Below are 17093 nucleotides of genomic sequence, written 5' to 3' on the forward strand. Positions count from 1 at the left end.
CAAAAAATTAGCCGGGTGTGGTGGCGGGCGCCTGTAGTCCCAGCTACTCAGGAGGATGAGGTGGAAACATCACTTGAGCCTAGGAGGTCGAGGCTGCAGTGAGCCGTGATTGTGCCACTGCACTCAAGCCTGGGCAACAGAGTGAGACCCTGTCTTTAAATAAATAAATAAATAAATAAATAAGGTTTGTAAACTTTAAAAAAACATTTGAAAGAACTACATAGAATGTTGAAGAAAACATAACATTCTCATCTTCATGTTTCTTTAACATTTTTTTATTGTTGTTGGTTTTGTTTTTGTTTTTTTGAAACAGTCTTTCTTTGTCACTCAGGCTGAAGTGCAGTGGCGCCATCTAAGCTCAACTGCAACCTCTGCCTCCCAGATTCAATTGACTCTTGTACCTCAGCATCCCTGGCAGCTGGGATTAAAGGCATGCATCCCCACACCTAACTAATGTTTTGTATTTTCAGTAGAGACAGGGTTTCACACCATGTTGGCCAGGCTAGTCTCAAACTCCTGACCTCAAGTGATCCGCCTACCTTGGCCTTGCAAAGTGCTGGGATTACAGGCTTGAGCCATCACACCTGGCCACGTTTGATTTTTTTGTTTTAATACAAAGAATACACAGTTATTATAGAATCAGAGTGGCAATGGTAGGACTATGTGTATTAGCATAAAAATATGCCCATAGTAAACTAATGTAACGTGTACCATCTTGAAAAAATAATCCCACTTGTTAATGGAGTTGAAGGTAGCTAACTCTTTCCTTATTAGTTTTTTGCAAAGATACGAAGTTTCAGGAAAAGCTGATGACAGAAGTATGCATGTTATAGTCTGAGTTTTTTTAAGTGTGGCATATGCCCTAGAAAAAGTTCTGGAAGAAATAAATACTAACCTCTGAGCATGGGCTTCTGATGGGGGCAGTGGAATTCCAGGATACTTGTGTTGTGTGATAAAGGGTTTTTGATTATTTGACTTAATGCATATAGTTTGCATTAAGGGCATATGTATTGAAATGTGAAAGATGGACATTTTTGTTTGTGTGTATTTTCTTTACCTCCAAATATTTATATATATATACATTTTTGAGATGGGGTCTCTGTCACCCAGCCTGGAGTGCAGTGGTGTGATCTCGGCTCACTGCATTCTCCATGCCTCCCAAGCTCAAGCAATCCTCCCAACTCAGCCCCCCAAGTAGCTGGGACCACAGGCACACGCCACCATGCCTGGCTAATTTTTTTGTATTTTTTGGTAGAAATAGGATTTCTGTATGTTGCCCAGGCCAGTCTCGAACTCCTGAGCTCAAGATATCCACCCACCTTGACCTTTCAAAATGCTGAAATTACAGGTGTGAGCCACTGCGCCCAGCCTTTAAATATTTATCTTAAAAAAAAAAAAATACTATCAAGATGTTCCTTTAAATAATTCATCAAGTTTCCTTAAAATGACAAGAGCTGCCTCATGGAGCAATAGTAGATACATTCATATCTGCATCATATGGGGCAAATGTGGGCAGTAGGATTGCGGCTTTATTTTTAAACCATTTTCATTTGATTAGTCTCAAATACTTAAAAATCAGAAGATTTTGCATTTAAAAAGTCTGAATTTCTGGCTTCTTTAAAAAAAAATTGACATGTCTAGCAGACTTGACCTCCTTTCTCCTACAGCAACACCTGCCTATAGCTGCACTCATGGCTGACTCTATAGAAGAGTTGTGTTTTCTCTCCACTTCAGTCGTCACAGTTCTCTATTGTTTTGGGTACTTAAAACAGTTTTACTTGATATTAGCTGCCTGGCACTTGCCATTTAGCTTGGAACACCTATCCATATCGTTGACTTGAAAAAAAGTTACTCATATCTTAGGCGAAACCATTGTTTTGTAGATAGTGTGCATGAATACAGATATGTGTGGGGAGGAAGAGAAAAGGCTTATCTCAAGGTCATTTGTTGGATCCTGATTCATTTTTCTATTCTGATTTTTAATTTTTAAGTAATGAGCATGGATTATGCATATACTTCTTATAAAGCTTGCAGAGTTACAGATAAAAGTTTATATGAATAAATGTTGAGCATTTCCTCTGTCAGTTTTGCTCATTTACTGAAGGTTGAAATTTGTCTGAAGGGATGGACATCTCCTTAGAAGAGCAGCAGGTCTTCCTCTCCTATGCCTGAGGCTTGAATGTACAGCCCTTGACTGAGGGTACGGCCAGGGTGGAGCCAGGTCACTACAGGCATCTGTCCTTTCCCAGGGTGCTGTAAAAATATCTTCTCTGTGCACTATGTTGAAAGTGCTATGCTAGAGCATTGGCAGATAATCCAGGAAGAAGACCTTAGAATTTATGTATTTATATTTTACTTTTTTTTTTTTTTTGAGACGGAGTCTCGCTCTGTCACCCAGGCTGGAGTGCAGTGGCGCTATCTCGGCTCACTGCAAGCTCCGCCTCCCAGGTTCACGCCATTCTCCTGCCTCAGCCTCCTGAGTAGCTGGGACTACAGGCACCTGCTACCACGCCCGGCTATTTTTTTGTATTTTTAGTAGAGACAGGGTTTCACCGTGCTATTCAGGATGGTCTCGATCTCCTGACCTCGTGATCTGCCCGCCTCGGCCTCCCAGAGTGCTGGGATTACAGGATATTTTACTTGTTTAAGAATTATTTCTATTTTTGTATTTAAGAGGTACATGATATGTAGTGTGGCATAATATGCATATTATTTAAAATCAATGTTCACAGTTTGTGTGCATAAAAACATTGTGCTACATAATCAAGTTTGGCCACCATTAGACATGATTCATAGCTCTTATCCATGGAGATATTCTGTTGCATGCCAACCAGACTCAGACTTTGTTAAACAATAACATATTAAATGCTATAATGGCCTCAATTTTTTTTTTTTTTTTTTGAGATAGAGTCTTGCTCCGTCGCCCAGGCTGGAGTGTAGTCGTGCGATCTTGGCTCACTGCAACCTCCGCCTTCCAGGTTCATGCGATTCTCCTGCCCCAGCCTCCTGAGTAGCTGGGATTACAGGTGCCCGCCACGACGCCTGGCTAATTTTTTTGTATTTTTAGTAGAGACGGAGTTTCGCCATGTTGGCTAGGCTGGTTTTGAACTCCTGACCTCAAGTGATCCACCCACCTCAGCCTCCCAAAGTGCCAGGATTACAGGCGTGAGCCACTGTGCCTGGCCTATAATGGCTTCAATAGCTTATTTTTCTATCAACATTGAAAGCGCCCAGGCTCATAAAGGAATACCAACAAATCCACTTGGAGACATTTTTCTGTATTCCAGAAATAACATTTCCTTCAAGTTTCTGTCTAGTTCAGAGCTTCATTTTGTGATTCATACTCAATTTTCAAAGTTATTATTAAAAATATTTTGTGGGGTTTGTGTGTGCAGTGAGTTTTTGTTTGGTTAAGGGAAGATGGTGCAAAGATACTTCTTTATTTCTCTTTTTTACTCTAGATGGCCCTCTACCTGACCCAACTATGATCCGTGGCAGTGTGCCAAACCAGATGATGCCTCGGATAACTCCACAATCTGGTAAATAATGAAAAAAATTTTTTTATTTTAAAAGAATCCCTGGTGTACTGCAAGATAATACTTGCTACCTGGACACTCGCTTTATGCCAACAGCAAGTGTCATGATTACCTGCCCATAGAGGAAGAGGGGGTGAAGAGCAGTTGGCTGGCAGATCACAGGGCAGGTGACGTTAAATGATCAAGTATCCATTAAAAAACAACTGCAGGCTGGGCACGGTGGCTCATGCTTATAATCCCAGCACTCTGGGAGGCCGAGGCTGGTGTACCACCTGAGGTCAAAGTACGAGACCAGGCCGGGCGCAGTGGCTCACGCTTGTAATCCCAGCACTTTGGGAGGCCGAGGCGGGCGGATCACGAGGTCAGGAGATCGAGACCACAGTGAAACCCTGTCTCTACTAAAAATACAAAAAAAATTAGCCGGGCGTGGTGGCGGGCGCCTGTAGTCCCAGCTACTCGGAGAGGCTGAGGCAGGAGAATGGTGTGAACCTGGGAGGCGGAGCTTGCAGTGAGCCGAGATCGCGCCACTACACTCCAGCCTGGGCGACAGAGCAAGACTCTGTCTCAAAAAAACAAAAAAAAAAAGTACGAGACCAGCCCGGCCAATGTGGTGAAACCCTGTCTCTACTAAAAATACAAAAAAAATCAGCCAGGTGTGGTGGCACAGGCCTGTAATCCCATTTACTCTGGAGGCTGAGGCTGGAGAATCACTTGAACCCAGGAGGCGGAGTTTGCAGTGAGGCGAGATCGCACCACTGCACCCCAGCCTGGGTGACAGCAAGACTCCGTCTGAAAAAAGAAAAAGAAAAAAAAAGCAGTTTGTAAAATTCAGTTTGGAGATCCTGTTAGTTGATAATGTCTGTTTCCTACTACTGTGAATGAGACAGATTGATTTATACTTAGAAGGTTGAAAGCCAGTTTATTAGTCCTGATAAAATGATACAGAATCAGGGCCAGGTGCGGTGGCTCACGCCTGTAATCCCAGCACTTTGAGAGGCTGAGGCGGGCGGATCACGAGGTCAGGAGATCGAGACCATCCTGGCTAACACGGTGAAAGCCCGTCTCTACTAAAAATAGAAAAAATTAGCCAGGTGTGGTGGCAGGCGCCTGTAGTCCCAGCTACTCGGGAGGCTGAGGCAGGAGAATAGCGTGAACCCGGGCGGTGGAGCTTGCAGTGAGCCAAGATTGCGCCACTGCACTCCAGCCTGGGCAACAGAGCGAGACTCCATCTCAAAAAAAAAAAAAAAAAAAGATATAGAATCAGACATAAGAATTCTATCTTTTATTCTTCAGTTTCACAAAGGCATTCAGATCTAATATTTTGCACATATTCACAGGTTTGAATCAATTTGGCCAGATAAGCATGGCCCAGCCCCCTATTGTACCCCGGCAAACCCCTCCTCTTCAGCACCATGGACAGTTGGCTCAACCTGGAGCTCTCAACCCGGTTAGTTTGACATCTTTGGTAATCTCTTTGGCCTTTACCTGGTATTTTGAAAATGCTGTTTGTTCCTACTTTATAAATTCTCACAGTCATTTAAATAGACCGTAACTCCTAGTTCTTCTGTAATTCTGTATTTAACTCTACTAGAAAGCTGACCAAAAAACAAAAACAGCCAGGCCCTTGTCCCTGGAGTGTCAATGTTTAGTGGCCTGCATGCGTTTTCATGGTCACCTCTGTTACCTGATGTCTGTCTTCCCTTCTCCAGGCAGAGAACTGTCTTTTGCAAGGTTGATGGTGCATTTGCCTGGTTCTTGAACTCGGAGAAGAGAGACTAGGCTTCTCCTGCTCCTTATGTGAACTCTTAACCAGTCCATCTCTCTACCTTGACCCTAACCCTCCTGCTGCCCTTTAGAGTTAGCTGGTGCCTCTGATTCTTGACCTTTTTGGGGGTTCCTGGGCATTACTACTTCTCACTAATCTGCCATTTTCAACAGAGAGTTCTGTCCCTTTTAACCTATAAGACAGATGGTCTTAGCTTATGAAGTTTTTGGCCTTTGGTACTCGAGATTTCTTTCTTTAAGGCCTGAATTTGTGTAGGGTAATTTTAGAAATGACATGTAACAATGCTAGAGCGTTTGTGGACCATGAATGCTACCAGATTCTGCCACAACTTGTAAGATTTTCTTGTTTTTACATATTATGGGTCTTAGAATTTGTGTTATTACTACATCACTGACATGACCTCATGAAATTGTGATTAACTCTCCTCACTTAACAGAGCATGCAAAGAAAATTACCTGCTATCCTTGTGCTAGGCATATTTGTGTACCAAGAGAATGTGTGTTCTATCCTCTTAATATTTCTTGAAAGTAGGCCTAGGTAAACTGTGAGGCTATTACCCTTTATCTGGGCACAAGAGTCAGTTGTTCTACAACTTTCTTCCTTCTCTTCAGCCCTCTTCACCTATACTCCTGTCTTTGGCTTTTCTCTACTTAATAAGCCTGACATTAGGAGCATTTGGTGATTTTAGTTATAGTAGAATAACTGTAATGAAACAGTTTGGTGATTTGTGGTTTTTTTTTCAGCCTATGGGCTATGGGCCTCGTATGCAACAGCCTTCCAACCAGGGCCAGTTCCTTCCTCAGACTCAGTTCCCATCACAGGGAATGAATGTAACAAATATCCCTTTGGCTCCGTCCAGCGGTCAAGCTCCAGTGTCTCAAGTATGTCTCATAAGTGGATTTTTCACTAATTTTTGATTCTTGAAACTTCTCTTGACGTAGGTTTTTATAGGAGAGAGTGGCAGCAAATAGTGGGTGAAAACACATGATTTAAAAAAAAATAACAATTTTGGACTTAGGGTATTCTGAACATGAAGAGATTATTCTGTGACATAGCAATGGTGTTCATTGTTACAAAGTAGGAAATAATTTAAATGGGTGGTTTTAATTGTTTTTAGTAGTGAACACTTAAATAAATCTTAGAATTAAACACAATGTAGAAGGAAATCTGGCTGAAGAGAGCATAGGCAGGCCCTAGAGCACTCTGCACTCAATTCTGCCGTTTTTCTACAGTGGCTGAGGCCATTCTGCTGAATGGTTTGAAGTCTCTTTAGTTAAGTACTATCTTGATGGTACTGTCCAAAGATACATCCCCCGTAATAGGGTATTTTACACATTTTGAAATAGACAAACTGCTACTCTTTGTTTAATCAGTTTGTGTCCTAAATTTATATAACATGCCTGTGTATTTCCTTAATTCTGTTTTGAATTGCTGTCTTGTTATGTTTTTTATTTTAACAGGCACAAATGTCTAGTTCTTCCTGCCCGGTGAACTCTCCTATAATGCCTCCAGGGTCTCAGGGGAGCCACATTCACTGTCCCCAGCTTCCTCAACCAGCTCTGCATCAGAATTCACCCTCGCCTGTACCTAGTCGTACCCCCACCCCTCACCATACTCCCCCAAGCATAGGGGCTCAGCAGCCACCAGCAACAACAATTCCAGCCCCTGTTCCTACACCTCCTGCCATGCCACCTGGGCCACAGTCCCAGGCTCTACATCCCCCTCCAAGGCAGACACCTACACCACCAACAACACAACTTCCCCAACAAGTGCAGCCTTCACTTCCTGCTGCACCTTCTGCTGACCAGCCCCAGCAGCAGCCTCGCTCACAGCAGAGTACAGCAGCATCTGTTCCTACCCCGACAGCACCGCTGCTTCCTCCACAGCCTGCAACTCCAGTAAGTAGAGATTTGGATTTAGGCAGAATCATTAGAGCTATACTGTAGTATTATATTACTTATGGGCCATTTCCATTCTCTTTTCCTTTATCTCTTACTGTTTTCTCCACAAGTAGAATGTAATCTATTTTTCATTAGGGACTTTTTTATCCTGTTTTGCCTTCCTGTGATAGGACCTATCGTAGCAAGAGCAGAAAGATTTTATTTAGCTCTGACTTTGACCATTATGTTTCATGTTGTACCCTGAGGTCTGAAGGTACGTAAAGGGGTATAACAAAGGGACACAGTCCTTCTCCTTATTTAGTATATTATTTAGTGCAGCACATAAATTTTACATATATTTAAGGAATCTTTTTCAAACAGTTTGAGCTGTAAAACCTAGAGATTGAATTTAAAAATTGCAGATTTGGGTGGGCGCAGTGGTTTACACTTTTCATCCTAGCACTTTGGGAGGCCATGGCGGGCAGATCACTTGAGGTCAGGAGTTCAAGACCAGCCTGGCCAACATGGTGAGACCCTGTCTCTACAAAAAAAAATACAAAAATTAGCCAGACATGGTAGCAGGTGCCTGTAATCCCAGCTACTCGTAATCCCAGCTACTCGTAATCCCAGCTACTCGGGAGACTGAGGCAGGAGAATTGCTTGAACCTGGGAGGTGGAGGTTGCAGTGATCCGAGATTGCGCCACTGCATTCCAGCCTAGGCAACAGAGTGAAACTCCATCTAAAAAAAAAAAAAAAAAATGCAGATTTATGAGTCCTTGTAGCCCTAACCAAAGTTGAAAAATAATCTAAGATGAGAGAATTATAGACCCAGAACAACCTATAGCTTCCTTGTGAGAGGTTGGTTATGTATATAATAAAAATCCAAATTCTCATCTAATAGTTGAATCCTTATTAATAGAACTTTTTTTAAGGGTTTAGAAGCTTCTTCTTTGATACCAATATTAATATATATCGGTATCAAATAGTTCTCAGTCATGTTGATGAACTGAGAAGTTCCATGAGTCACAGCCATTTTATAAAGTACTGTACTTGATGGATGGCTGGTTCATCGTGGCCTCTGATAGACAAGGAAGGACAGAATGAGAGAGGAACCAGTGGATCTCCTTGATTTTATTCTTTATAAAATCAAGGGTAGTTCCAGAAAATACTGACTTCTCATTAAGAGGTTTCTTATGACAAGCCTTAGGATAAAGATAGGGAATGCCAGTTATCTCATTAGAATCTAGTGATTCAAAACAGCCACTCTGTGGGACATCATTATATTTATTGTCTCCTTTTCTGTACCTTTGAAACTTTCTCTGGTGAGAAGGTAAAAACAAAAAAGCCAGTCTTTCTTATTTTATTTCACTCATTTCTCTATAAACGTGAGCTCCTCTGAAGCAGACATCTTTGAAATCCCCACACACTGCCAGATGATAGTTATCAATGAAATAGTTGCTGGTTCTTTGATGTACAACCAGCCAACCAGTATTTACAAGTCTTAATTCTCCTGTTCTTAAGCATAATCAAAGGAGGTGAAATGGGCAGAGCAAATGAAAGCACCATGATGAATATAAGCCACGAAATAGGTGGCTAATTCTGCTGTCCTGTTGCTTACCTTATATTCTGATTGTATCATTGACAGACTCTGTGTGTGTCTCACATACTCCCCCTTTTTTTCTGCCCAGCTTTCCCAGCCAGCTGTAAGCATTGAAGGACAGGTATCAAACCCTCCATCTACTAGTAGCACAGAAGTGAATTCTCAGGCCATTCCTGAGAAGCAGCCTTCCCAGGAAGTGAAGATGGAGGCCAAATTGGAAGTGGATCAACCAGAACCAGCAGATACTCACCCGGAGGATATTTCAGAGGTGAGAGTAGGGCAATTACTGTTTGATTTGGTTAGGACCTCAGTATAGGAACCCAATTTTTAAAAAACATCGCAGAAAAATATTTTGATACTTAGATCTCATGGCATAGATTTTGCATGAGAAAGGGTGTTCAGATTACTGATTCCCAACTAGATATCTTTGGAATACTAAAAACTCTTACCTTTTCTTTTAGTCTAAAGTGGAAGACTGTAAAATGGAATCTACCGAAACAGAAGAGAGAAGCACTGAGTTAAAAACTGAAATAAAAGAGGAGGAAGACCAGCCAAGTACTTCAGCTACACAGTCATCTCCGGCTCCAGGACAGTCAAAGAAAAAGAGTGAGTCTCTTAAGCCATTCGTTCTGGAGGTAGTTGAAGAAACCAAAGACCCAGGGCAGAATTGCGATCATGCCTCTTGGGCCTCAGAAGTTGCCATTAATGTGATTTCATTATCCTTGAAGCCTTGGGCCTGGTCTCTTCATTGTTACTAATAATTTTTCTTTTTTTTTTTTTTTTTTTTGAGACAGAGTCTTTCTCTGTCCCCCAGGCTGGAGTGCAGTGGCGCGATCTCGGCTCACCGCAACCTCCACCTCCTGGGTTCACGCCATTCTCCTGCCTCAGCCTCCCGAGTAGCTGGGAATACAGGCGCCCGCCAACACGCCCGGCTAATTTTTTGTGTTTTTAGTAGAGACGGGGTTTCACCGTGTTAGCCAGGATGGTCTCGATCTCCTGACCTCGTGATCCGCCCGCCTCAGCCTCCCAAAGTGCTGGGATTACAGGCTGGAGCCACCGCGCCCGGCTTTTTTTTTTTTTTTTTAAATATTCACTTGCAGCAACCAATGAGTTAGTCATTCCTCTCAGTTCTTCAGGGTTCCATGTGTTAGTACCCCCTAAAAATTGTCTCATTTTTCAGAAGAGAGAAATGTTTGTAAATAGCCTTGACTAAAATGCAGGAAAGAATAGCAATAATAATAGCATTTGTCATTCACCTCCTGTGTGCTAAGTATCCACGTTGTCTCATTTAATAATTTCTTTCTTTTTTTTTTTTTTTTTGGAATCAGAGTCTCACTCTTGTCCAGGCTGGAGTGCAGTGGCGGGATCTCGGCTCACTGCAGCCTCCACCCACCAGGTTCAAGCGATTCTCCTGCCTCAGCCTCCTATCTGGGACTACATGTGCATGCCACCATGCCCATCTAATTTTTGTATTTTTAGTAGAGACAGGATTTCACCATGTTGGCCAGGATGGTCTCGATCTCTTAACCTGGTGATCCACCTGCCTTGGGCTCCCAAAGTGCTGGGATTATAGGCATGAGCTACCACACCCGGCCTCATTTAATAATTACACAACAACTCTGAGGTTATTGGGCTGAAACTTAGCAAAGTTAAGTAACTTTCCATAGGTTACTCAGCTGACCCTAGTGCCTGGGCCAGGATGCAGACCCAGGCAGTCTCAGGCAGAGTGCTCAAATGCAGCCATTCCAACAAGTGTTAATTGACTATTTTAGGACTAGAACTTTTTGTGGCTCTAGTGATCTGCAAAAGGCACCAGGTAGGACATAACCTGAGGGGTGAGTCTGCTGGCTCTTACAGATGATATATATTAAAAAGTGTACCATTAATACAGTGTGTTGTAAAATGTTGGGATTAAAAAATTATTTTCATTTTAAAAATAAGACTTGTATATATTGAGGTGTTTTAATACGGGCTGTAACAAACCCAATCTTACTATTGGCAGTCTCTTTAAAATGTGTGTTCCCTCGTGCCTGTAATCCCACCACTTTGGGAGGCCGGGGCGGGCAGATCACTTGAGGTCAGGAGTTCAAGACCAGCCTGGCCAATATGGTGAAACTCTGTCTCTACTAAAAGTACAAAAGTTAGCTGGGTGTGGTGGCTCTCACCCGTAGTCCCATCTACTTGGGAGGCTAAGACAGAAGAATCACTTGAACCCAGGAGGTGAAAGGAGGTTGCAGTGAGCCGAGATGGCGCCACTGCACTCCAGTCTGAGTGACAGAGAGTAATTCTGTCTCAAACAAATAAATAAAATCAAATGTCTAATTTCACAAGTTTATTCAAATAGTCCTTATTTTTAGCACAGCTAAGTATGAGTGACAAGCATCTTCGTAGTCTGGTTTCCCCCCACTCCATGGCAACCCCCCCAGAGGTGAAAAATATCTGTAGTAACAAATATAGTCTCCTGATGATGAAATTTGTTTTGTCAATTAAGAAAAAACAAGGCCCTTGCTGAAATTGAAACCTTTTTAAATCACTAGCTTCTCAACTGTTTAATTCCATTTGGGACACACCAACAAGTTTTTCCAGACTTTTTGGGAAATATCATTGAGAACACATTTGAACTTAATTTGATCAACTAAGTCTATTATTTTAGCAATACCATTTTTGTTCTCTCTTCTTTTAAACTTAAACCTAACGTTTGTCATTAAAATAGTACATGTCTGTTTTTCTTTGGTTCTAAAATACCAAGCATTTTAACGAAGGAGTCTTCTCTTCTGTGCCCCTGACTCCTTGTAGTATAAGACAATACCAGATCTAGTCTAGTTCCTGACTTGTTAAATACCGATGTCATGAAGAAAGACTTTTCTGTTCTTACTTGACTGCATCTCCCTCTTAACACGAGTTATCTTGTGAACTTTTTTTTTTTTTTTTTTTTTTGAGATGGGGCCTCACTGTTGCCTAGGCTGGAGTGCAATGGCGTCATCTCGGCTCACTGCAACATCTGCCTTCCGAGTTCAAGCAGTTCTCTTGCCTCAAGCCTCCTGAGTAGCTGAGACTAGCGCGCCACCACGTCCGACTAATTTTTTGTATTTTTAGTAGAGACGAGGTTTCACCATGTTGGCCAGGCTGAAACTCCTGACCTCAAAGTGATCCACCCACCTCAGCCTCCACCGTGCCTGGTCGCGTGGACTCTTATTTGGCAAAGTCTCTTCATACATTTTTAGAAGCCTTTGGATTTTGTGTCTAATTGACCGAGTCTGTCTTCACTGAGTTTGTGACTGAAAAGTTAAGCTGAGGGTGAAGGGTGTTTAAAGGTGATAAGACACATTGTTTTTTAGGAGCTGTCTGAAACAAAGCAGGGCTTAGAATCTAGAATCAGTGATTGAGCCTGCAGTGATATTTTCTTGGGGACAGAGTAGTTTATTTTAATTGATTCTTGAGATGCTTTTAGAGCTTCAGCCTGAATGGTTTTTTAATTGATAACTAATTTCAAATGCACTTTTTTTTTTTTTTTTTAAAGTTTTCAAACCAGAAGAACTACGACAGGCACTGATGCCAACATTGGAGGCACTTTACCGTCAGGATCCAGAATCCCTTCCCTTTCGTCAACCTGTGGACCCTCAGCTTTTAGGAATCCCTGTAAGTATTTGGTGGTACTTTTGATTTTATTTTTTAATTTGATAACAGCTTTATTGAGAGATAATTCACATTCCAAACAGTATAGCCACTCCTTTCAAATTTATAATTCAGTGATTTTTTTTTTTTTTTCCTCCCTGAGATGGTCTTATTCTGGTTGCCCAGGCTGGAGTGCAGTGACACGATCGTGGCTCACTACTGTCTCCACCTGCTGGGCTCAGGTGATTCTCCCACCTCAGCCTCCTGAGTAGCTGGGACTAACTACATTCATGTGCGACCTCACCTGGCTAGTTTTTTGTATTTTTTAGTAGAGACGGGGTTTCGCCGTGTTGCCCAGGCTAGTCTTGAATGCCTGGACTCAAGCAATAGGCCCATCTCAGCCTCCCAGAGTGTTGGAATTACAGATGTGAGCCACTGGGCCTGGCCTAATTCAGTGATTTTTAGTATATTCACAGAGTTGTGCATGACACTTTTATTTTCATCATCTGAAAGAAATCCTTTACCATTAACAGTCACTCACTATTTTCTCCCATAGCACCCCAATCCTGGACATCACCAGACTGCGTTCTGTCTCTGGATTTGTCTGTTCTACATGTTTCATTAAATTGAAACATATAGTATGTGATTCTTTGTGCCAGGACATTCCTTAGCATAGTGTTTTCAAGGTTCATCCGTGTTGTAGCATGAATCAGTAGCACATACCTATTTATAGCCCAATAATATTCCACTATTTTTCTTTACCTGTTGATGAGTTGGACATTTAGGTTGTTTACACGTTTTGACTATTAAGATGGGACTATAGTGAACATTGTGTGGATTTAAGTTTCTATTTCTCCTTGGTATTTACCTAGGAGTGGAATTCCTGGGTTATATAGTTTGTTTAGTTTGTTGTTGTTGTTGTTGTTGTTTGTTTTTTCTTGGGATGGAGTTTCACTCGTTTCCCAGGCTAGAGTGCAATGGCGCGATCTCAGCTCACCTCAACCTCCGCCTCCCGGGTTCAAGCAGTTCTCCTGCCTCTCAGCCTCCCGAGTAGCTGGGATTACAGGCATGTGCCACCACGCCTGGCTAATTTTGTATTTTTAGTAGAGACAGGGTTTCTCTGTGTTGGTCAGGCTGGTCTCAAACTCCCAACCTCAGATGATCCACCCGCCTCGGCCTCCCAGAGTGCTGGGATTACAGGCGTGAGCCACTGCACCCGGCCACTTTTGTTGTTTCAAGAGCAATAGGTCATAGCAGAAAAAAGGACTGTGGTTAGCTTTGTTTTTAAAGTTGCCTGCATATACTAGGCTGCTGGCAGGTTTCATTTCGTGGTTTTAAACTGTTACTTGGCCGGGCACGGTGGCTAATGCCTGTAATCCCAGCACTTTGGGAGGCCAAGGCAGGCAGATCACTTGAGATCAGGAGTTCGAGACCAGTCTGACCAACGTGGTGAAACCCCATCTCTACTAAAAATATAAAAAGTAACTGGGCGTGGTGGCGCATGCCTGTAATCCCAGCTACTTGGGAGGCTGAGGCAGGTGAATAGTTTGAATGAACCTGGGAGGCAGAGGTTGCACTGAGCCAAGATCGCGCCACTGCACTCCAGCCTGGGCAACATGTTGACAGAGACTCCATCTCAAAGGTCAAGTGCTTCCAGGGGCAAAAGCCTTTTAGGAATTTTTTTCTCCCATATCTTGCTTTGATTTCAGATGGAACACTTTAAGTTCTGTGGGCTTAGTTTCCTCATTGTACACCCCCTTCTAGTACTAAAATTTTAAATGTCTTTAACTTCACTGATCTCACATGTACTTTCATAAAGTACCTGAAGTTGCTTCAGTAGACTATCAGCCTGATGTCTAGAAGGTCCATAGTAGTTCTATTTCTCTGCCTTTTGAGTAGTTTAATATCTCTGTAAACTAATGATTTAAAGAAGTGATGGACATCAATCACCTCTTGGGGAATATAGACAGGCCAGAAACTAAAACACTGCCTGGAAGATTAACAATGATAATGGATGATACTCTATCTCCTGTAAAAATAGTGAGACTTGAGTAATGTTTGATGTCACTTGTTGTCTTTCTAGGATTACTTTGATATTGTGAAGAGCCCCATGGATCTTTCTACCATTAAGAGGAAGTTAGACACTGGACAGTATCAGGAGCCCTGGCAATATGTCGATGATATTTGGCTTATGTTCAATAATGCCTGGTTATATAACCGGAAAACATCACGGGTATACAAATACTGCTCCAAGCTCTCTGAGGTCTTTGAACAAGAAATTGACCCAGTGATGCAAAGCCTTGGATACTGTTGTGGCAGAAAGGTAAGAAGTATGTTTCAGATTTGACTTTAACTTTTCTAGGATACCTAGAATAATATAGTGGTGACTGGGATAAGAGAATATCCTGCTTCTGGCTTTGACATGACATTTTCTTTTTTCTTTTTTTTTTTTTTTTTGACAGGGTCTTATTCTTCCAGGCTGGAGTGCAGTGGTGAGGTCATAGCTCACTGCAGCCTCAACCTCCTGGGCTCAAGCAATTCTCCCACCTCAGCCTCCTGAGCAGCTGGGACTACAGCCGTACGCTACCATGCCCGGCTGATTTTTTAAATTTGTTGTGCAGAAACAGGGTCTCATTATGTTGCTCAGGCTAGTCTTGAACTTCTGGGCTCAAGCAGTCCTCCTGCCTCGGCCTCCCAAAGTGCTGGAATTACAGGCATGAGCCACCTCTCCCAGCTGACACAGTCTTTCTCTTAATGTGTGCCACAGTAGTAATATCTCTTAATATGAAATGGGCTTTCTTTAAAGGCATTTTTTCAGAGTGGCAATTGTATGGAAACGTTGACTAAATAATCAACAGACTGTGAGCTCATATGGAGTAGGGGCATTCTTATATTCACCTATGGGTGCAGATTGCTCAGCATGTGCTGGCTTTCCTGTACATACCAATTCACATTATTGGTTTTTTGTTTTTAAAATAAGACTGTGGTCTTGCTGTGTTGCCTAAGCTTGTCTGGAACTCTTGGGCTCACGCAGTCTTCCTACCTCAGCTTCCTGAGCACTGCAGGCATGTGCCACCCTGCCCAGCTATTCCTGTTGGGTTCTTTGGTAAAGTGGTGGAAGGATATGACTGCTAAGCCTACCTCAGCATTTTGAAATAATGTAGTAGTAAACTGAGAATGATTTTCGGGAACTGAATTAGCCCATCATTATTAACATCAGTGAGAACTAAGACACCACTGACTTTTGTTTCTGATTTGCCATTCTTACTGTTCCAGCTTGTCCTTAAGGCCCCTGTGCTTTTTAACAAATGGTTTCTTTTGCAGTTGGAGTTCTCTCCACAGACACTGTGTTGCTACGGCAAACAGTTGTGCACAATACCTCGTGATGCCACTTACTACAGTTACCAGAACAGGTAAGCTTGGCCAGGTGTGGACCATGGTCCATGTGTCCACATGTCCAGGGAGCGCATGCGGATGGGCCAGCACACGTACAGTCATGGTTCATGTGTATCTTGCTTGAAGACAGCTGTATAGCACAAGTTCTGTTTTTTGCCTTTTGCCTTTGCAGAATTATAAAATTTTCTATCAGAGTAGCCTTGCATCAGTTACCTGGGTTCCTCCCAAGACCTTGAGAAGTTAAGCAACTTTGTGAGTTGTTGGCATAGATGGGTCTATATCCCAGGCCCCACTTCTCTTTCGGCTGTGTTTTTGTTGATCACCACAGCCTGAGGCAAAACTGAGAAGACTTTTAAACTTTTAACTGAAACTCGCTAGACAGCTTTTTGGAAAAGTTTCCTTTTTATTTGAGGCCTATCCCTAAGTAGTTGTTATTATAATATATGAAAACAAGATTCTGGAGTCTTTTCTTTGCCTCATATTAAGCAAATTTAAAGGAAAACCTCACGTAGCTCTGTACCTTACTTTCCCAACACAGCCTTGTATGTGACAGAGGATGATTTGAGTCTGATAAACGAGGCACCTCTGCCTAGTTTTCTCCTGCCCAATCAATGGCTGTAATCACATAAATCTCATTCACTAATCTATCTTAACCACAATTTGTCTTCTGTTTTCAGTGATCAGCTACAAGTACAGCTTGCATTGGGTGTTTATTTGGGGCTCTGATACAATAATAACAAGGCTGGATGGTATTAATACCCTTTATTTGTTTGTTAATACCAAATCCATGGTGTTGGTTTTTGCTGAACTTGTGTGTTGCAGATGCATTTCTAGCTTTGAAAAGTCACTTAAACTTTTTCTTTTATTTACAAAAAGTTAGGTGTGCTTCTAATGCTTTGTAGACCTAATGCTTTGATTTTGCAGTGAGTAAAAATCTAGCTCTTTACTCATTTGAAACCTAGAAAAGGTGGGACTCAAGTTGTTATAAGTACCTTATGTTTAAAAAAGCAAGTAACTTGATATGAAACTTTTCTCATGTTTACTAAAACAGTAGTCTAAAGTGTTTATCTTTGCACCAAGCCATCTTTAATCAGGTACCTGCACACATCATTTCCTTTTGAAATGTATCACTTGATGGCTGTAGTCAGTATTTAACTGCTTGTGCAGGCTTTTCAGTAAACAGTTTTTTTTCTTTCTTTGTTGAGACAGGGTCTCACTGTCACCCAAGCTGGAGTGCAGTGGCACAATCTTAGCTCACTGCAACCTCTGCATCCCGGGT

The 17093-nt window shown here is 42.2% G+C and overlaps 1 protein-coding gene across 1 annotated transcript in view; it reads left to right on the forward strand.

The window, feature by feature from the left end:
* Positions 1–17093, forward strand: part of EP300 (E1A binding protein p300) — a 67329-nt gene that overhangs the window by 29860 nt on the left and 20376 nt on the right. The window contains exons 10-18 of the mRNA XM_032137896.2: positions 3462–3539; positions 4874–4983; positions 6066–6203; positions 6783–7220; positions 8892–9071; positions 9265–9409; positions 12324–12442; positions 14502–14741; positions 15743–15831. Of these exons, the coding sequence (XP_031993787.1) occupies positions 3462–3539; positions 4874–4983; positions 6066–6203; positions 6783–7220; positions 8892–9071; positions 9265–9409; positions 12324–12442; positions 14502–14741; positions 15743–15831 (1537 nt within the window). The remainder of the gene's footprint in view (positions 1–3461; positions 3540–4873; positions 4984–6065; positions 6204–6782; positions 7221–8891; positions 9072–9264; positions 9410–12323; positions 12443–14501; positions 14742–15742; positions 15832–17093) is intronic.

The sequence above is a fragment of the Hylobates moloch genome, unplaced genomic scaffold (genome assembly GCF_009828535.3).
Source record: "Hylobates moloch isolate HMO894 unplaced genomic scaffold, HMol_V3 SCAFFOLD_19, whole genome shotgun sequence".
NCBI lineage: Eukaryota > Metazoa > Chordata > Mammalia > Primates > Hylobatidae > Hylobates > Hylobates moloch.